This window comes from Ahaetulla prasina, chromosome 7 (genome assembly GCF_028640845.1).
Source record: "Ahaetulla prasina isolate Xishuangbanna chromosome 7, ASM2864084v1, whole genome shotgun sequence".
NCBI lineage: Eukaryota > Metazoa > Chordata > Lepidosauria > Squamata > Colubridae > Ahaetulla > Ahaetulla prasina.
The window spans coordinates 82,988,426-82,994,425 of NC_080545.1; the positions used below are offsets into that span (position 1 = coordinate 82,988,426).

The window sequence follows — 6,000 nt, forward strand, 5'->3', positions numbered from 1 at the left end:
TTATGCAGGAGGGGTGTTATATGGGAGCCACAAGGAGCTCCCTCTATTACAATCTATTTGCCCCACAACAACAACCCTTTGAAATGGATTGGGTTGAGAGAGAGAGTCACTGGCCCAAAATCATCCAGCTGGCTTTCATGGCTAACGCACAACTAGAAATCACAGTCTCCCAGTTTCTAGCCTGGTGCCTTAACCACTAGAAGCAACTGGCTCTATTATAACCTATTGCTATTGATATAAACTATGACATTCATCCAGGATTGATAGAACTGTAGTGCCTATTGTTGATTTTTCATTAATTTGTATTTCTTTTCTAAAGTAGCAGTTGAAGAGGCCTTGTTAATTCACAACTTGGTTGTTATGTATTCTAGCATTTTCCAATGTTGTATGATTTTTAATTTGGCTGTTAAGATTAAATAAATAATGAGTACTTTATTTTTAAGCTCATGATTTGATCTTGTAAATAAATAAAGTAAACCTAGCTCTGGAGACATTATGCCCCTTTTTTGACAACCTCTTCAACACTTAGATATTAGAATAGAATAGAATAGAATAGAATAGAATAGAATAGAATAGAATAGAATAGAATAGAATAGAATAGAATTTTTTATTGGCCAAGTGTGATTGGACACACAAGGAATTTGTCTTTGGTGCATATGGTCTCAGTGTACAGAAAAGAAAAGATACATTCATCAAGAATCGTAAGGTACAACACTTAATGATAGTGATAGGGTACAAATAAGCAATCAGGAAACAATCAATGTCAATATAAATCATAACGATACAAGCCACAGTCATAAGTGGGAGGAGATGGGTGATGGGAACGATGAGAAGATTAATAGTAGTGCAGACTTATAAATAGTCTGACAATGTTGAGGGAATTATTTGTTTAACAGAAAAACTGGGGAAAAACTGTTCTTGTGTCTAGTTCTTCTGCTGTGCAGTGTTCTATAGCGTCATTTTGAGGGTAGGAGTTGAAACAGTTTATGTCCAGGATGTGAGGGCTCATATATTTATTTCACATAAATAATCTATAAAAGCCTGTAACTTATACAAGAAGGAAGAAATATATTTCTATGGCTTCATTGATTTGATTGTTAAGGCTGTTCGTTGGCCAAATTTTCCTATATGCAATCATTTTTTTTCATGCTAGCTCCCCATAATCATACATTGAAGACATCTGCTTAGTGTCCAGAATTTAAAGGACAGACAGATAATGAAATATTTAAAATGTCTAGTTCATTATTAGAAATAGGAAAGGAAGCTATATGTAATGTAGATAAGAAGACTCCGGTCAAATCCGTTTGTAAGAAAATATGCTTACAAAACACTTTCTTTGACAGCATTGTTAAGCGGGTGGGAGGCTGATCTGGATTAATTTTGTAAACCAAAGAAACTGCAAAACAAGGCAAGTTATATAATGCATTATTTGTGTCGATATTTTACTGAAAAATACTACCATCTTTTTAAGTGATCCATACTGGCACAATGGTTAGAACGCAGTATTGCAGGCTGACTCTGCCTGATGCAAGGAGCTTGATCCTGACTGACTCAAAATTGACTCAGCCTTCCATCATTCTGAGGTCGGTAAAATAAGGACCCAGATTGTTGGGGGCACCGCTTAGAGAATGCTGTATAAGTCTAAGTGCTATTGCTTAAAAAAAAATCTAGTATACTTTGTTAATTTACTACCATCAGATTTCCAGAATTAATGATAGCATTTGGAATTAATGTCATTAAATTTAATAGGTTTTAAGTTAGCCAACACGGATTCTAATTGTACTGCTCATGAGTCACTTAACCTGAATGTTTCTACCATATAACATAATAATACTAAAGTACAACATTAAAACCAGGGATGTCCACAAATATGGTCAAAACATCCAGATGATGGTCCCAATCAAACAATCAAAGGCCCACTAGTTTTTATGTATATTGTGGCAAGCTTCAATCACACTGTTGAGGCTCCTATTTTGATCACACTCTGCAGCCCTTTCCCCAATTAAAATAAAATTAAAATGAATACCCTTGATTAGAATAAAACAGTAAAGCTGGATAGTGATAAATTATCTAACAATTCTAAAAGCACAAATGCAAGTTTCTTTGTATTTGCAGTGCATGTCCATCAAAAGAACAACCACATTCTTTATTAACTTTTGAAAAAATGAACACTATCCCTTGATCCTAATTAAGAAATTATTCCTCGGAAACAAAATGGCAGGCAGCCTAATCTGCATCAACTATGATGGGAAGGGAGGGGATCTTATTTGTTTCTCATGGAAAACCCCCTCTGTGTTTTGCTCCAAAGCTGCTAATACTTAAGAAGTGGGGGGAAGGTAGCAGGCATGAATTCCCAGCAGAAAAAAATGGTATTGTGTATTAAAACTCCCATGAAACATTTCCAGGTTGTTTATGTGAAATTGGATAGAATGGCTGCTTTTGATATAATAGTCTGCAGGCAGTTTTAGGAATGGGTGTAAAAACACATCTTGTATTCAGAAGGGAACTTGGAGGAAAACCAAGTGTTGGAATACATGTTAGAATGTATTTTGTATTGCAGTAACTACAGAATCATTCAGCCAGTAGATGGCAGTGTTTAGTTTGCATCTATAGTTATAATCTATGGTTCTGTTTGTTCTGAGGAGAGTTTCCTGTTTCCTGTTACAGTTATATACTTGAGCAGTAAAGGACATGGTGACTGTATTCTTTGTTTGCTCTGTGGTGCTTTATAGAAACAGCAAGAACAAGATATGTGCACAAATACCTGACCAATTTAGACAGGATCTAAAGCAGGGGTGTCAAACTCGCATCGTCACGGCAGTGTCACATGATGTATTGGGACTTCCCTCCCCCCTTTGCTAAACTGGGTGGGGGTGGGGCCAGCATGTGACACATCCGGCCCGCGGGCTGCGAGTTTGACACTCCTGATCTAAAGAAATGCTTTCCTAAATTGAAGAGCCCCTGTTTGGGATTTACCTGACAGGCCTTACAAAATAGAAAACCACCATGTTCCGAGACAACCAAGGACCCACCTTGCAATTCAATCCTGAACTACAAATATTCTCTTTTATCAGTAGCACAAGCTGCATTGTTAGATTTCCTGCAATGCCCAACACAGCATCTCTGTGGGCATTATGGGAAATTTGAATGGTTTCTTAGTGGCTGTCCACTCTCTGTGGATGGGTCTCTATGCCATTGCATGTTGTTGGAACTCTATAACTCTAATTGGTGGTAACTAAATCAAGAAATAAAAATGAAACACAGGAGCGGCTGAAAGATAATTCCAGTTGTAGTACCCATGGAGGAAGTTAATTTTTTTATCGCAATATAATTTTCTTAATCTGAAAGAAAGAATTTCCTTCCTGTGCTCTGGGATTGAAGCAGAGGTCTTTATTGTTGTGTCTATGGAGATTCTCAATTATCCAGGTCATGGCTTTTCCAAAGGTGGTTTTTCCAAAAGGCAACTGGATTTTCTTGTCTTTTTTTTTTCTTTGAAAATGTTTCTCTTCTCACCTAAGAAGCTTCTTCAGTTCAGTTCTGAAGACGCTTCTTGGATGAGAAGTGAAACATTTTCAAAGGAGGGGGGGGAGTAAGTTGCCTTTTGGAAAAACCACCTTTGGGACAGTTGTGTTAAGGTTTGTGGTTTATGTGTACGAAGTTGGAAGACTTCCCAAGTTACGGGCGCATCAATTCTTAGATAGACCCCCTCTGGTGTTGACAATGGGGAAATCCTGATTCAATTCACTTGTCCGCACGGATGAATTTGTCTCAGTTACTGTTACTTAATCCAATCTACTTTACAGAGATTAGGTTATGAGGATAAATGAAAGAAGACACCAGGTGTGCTCTGAAAAGAAAGGTGGTGTGTTATATTTATGCTGATGGATGATGCTTAGATGGGATGTTTGCAATTACGGCTTTATGACTATATAATTGTTCTTATAGTATTGTTTACTATGAGTATTATATTTTCCTATGTCTTTTATTACTGTAAACTGCTGATTGCTTTGGGATTCTCAATAGAATTGCAATCAATCTATGAAGAAGGTACAATGTAGTAATATTTTTCATTAGCAAATTATATTTACAGATTAATTTTGAAGGAACAGAGACCCTTCCCCAACTTTGGTATCTCCAAACACATGGATTTTAGCTCCCAAAATTTTCAGCAAGCATTGCCATAGAACTGCACAGGTGGAGCGGCCCTAGATTTGGAAAGGAGAAGTAGATTGCAGTGGTTAAGACACCAAGTGGTACCAAAGATCAGGTTTTACTCCATGGAAGTTCCCAGGGTAAATGTTGACTAGTTATAGGGTACTTGAGCTGTTGTTCCAGGAATTAAAGAAAGGAATCTTATGCCCAATAGAAAAATGAATAATAAATGGGGCACTGGATTTGGATAGGAAACTGAGTAGGCTTATATAAGTTCCTCTTTTTCATCCCGACTTACCTTATGAGCAGGAATGGTTTTAACATGAATTGTTGGCGTGTTTGATATTGATAGCATTTATCGTTTCTCTGAATTAAATGGGACTGCAGAGTATAAATCAGAATGTAAGAGCTGAAGACTTCAGTTTCAAGCAGACATCATGGCTATAACATCTCACCTAATGCTGGGTTTTGCTTCCTTCTCACCCTTTTCCCTGCTTTTTGTAAGTATTTGCTCGGTGAAACATTCGAGAGAATTCGAGATCCTTCGTAATCCTATGCATCATTTTGATTGGTCCTCATAAAAGTTTTGCTGAACTGCATCTTCTGCGTTTGAATCACGAAGAGGCATATAGTCAAGATCACACGCCAATGTAAATAGAACAAAAGTTGAACTTACCACCACCATTTTTGTAACAGAGATAAGGGAACCGCCAAACATTCCCCAAACCAATGATTTCTCCTGCCACAGACAGCACGTATTCCAGCTTGTTGTTCCAGTGATCCCGATCTAGTGTTTGATTCCCTGCTTCTTTTTTCTTTGTTTCTCCAGTGAGTTGTGCGTGTATTTCTCCATTGATCACTGCCCCGGGAACTGTGTAATCCATTCCACCTTCAAAAGACCAGTGCTGTTTTTTGCCCTCCCGCTGTTATGCTTACAACAATCAAATTCAAGCTGGAAGAAAAAGTGAGAAACAAACTCAGGGGTTTGCTCAAGAGTTCACAGCCCAGTTGACTTGCTGACAGCAGCTGGAAATGTTGATGTTCCTTGTGCACAAGATGTACCCACCATCTTCACCGAGGTAGGAGGTGTTTACTTTGGATTCAAAGAACACTGACAGCTTAATTTTTAAGAGACTTCTTTCAAAATGTTCTGGTTCCTCACAGCGCATCTTTTCAGCCAACGAAATTTTGTACACCACTGGTATTTTTATTTACTCTCTTAATTTATTTCACTTGAACCAACAATCCAGTGAAAACACTGCAAACACTGTTTACTTTAGTTTAGTCATCCCAAAAGTTGATAAGTTCAGATGCAGTTTTGGACCATAATGTGTCACTAGTATTGGACCTTCCTTACTTTCTCAGATCCATTTTGTAGTCATCAAATGCCCTCACTTGGGGTTTACCCTAATGTTTGTTATATTATGATTAAAGGTTAAATCTTTTAGCCCAATTATCCATATTAGCTTTTGTTTTATATTAAGGACCTCTCTGGAAGCCCAGCTGCTTTAAAAGGAGTTAAATAAGGAGAGGTCTTTTCAGTGGTGGCACCCTAGTTATGAGTCAAATACCTTCTTCAATTGGTTTCAGTGCACTCATTTTGGGGTTTTTTTCAACATTAGACAATTTCTACATTTCCCGGTCTTAGCAGAAACCCTTCCAGTTTTGGTTTTCAAATGCTTTTCAATGATATTTTAATAGTATTTTTGATAGTTTTTGCTTTCTATATACCAATAGTATTTTTTGTTTCTTTGTTTCAGGATGTTGGAAAGTATCCTTGGGAAAAGACTTAAAATGAATGAAAGTTAACATTACTTTTTCAACACGTATGAGCCTGTGAAATGAACT

The 6,000-nt window shown here is 37.3% G+C and overlaps 1 protein-coding gene across 1 annotated transcript in view; it reads right to left on the minus strand.

Moving 5' to 3' along the window:
* LOC131201698 (sodium- and chloride-dependent GABA transporter 2-like) overlaps window positions 1-5,036 on the minus strand; it is a 90,621-nt gene extending 85,585 nt beyond the window's left edge. The window contains exon 1 of the mRNA XM_058189798.1: window positions 4,829-5,036. Within this exon, the coding sequence (XP_058045781.1) occupies window positions 4,829-5,036 (208 nt within the window). The remainder of the gene's footprint in view (window positions 1-4,828) is intronic.
* Window positions 5,037-6,000: the final 964 nt, after the last annotated feature.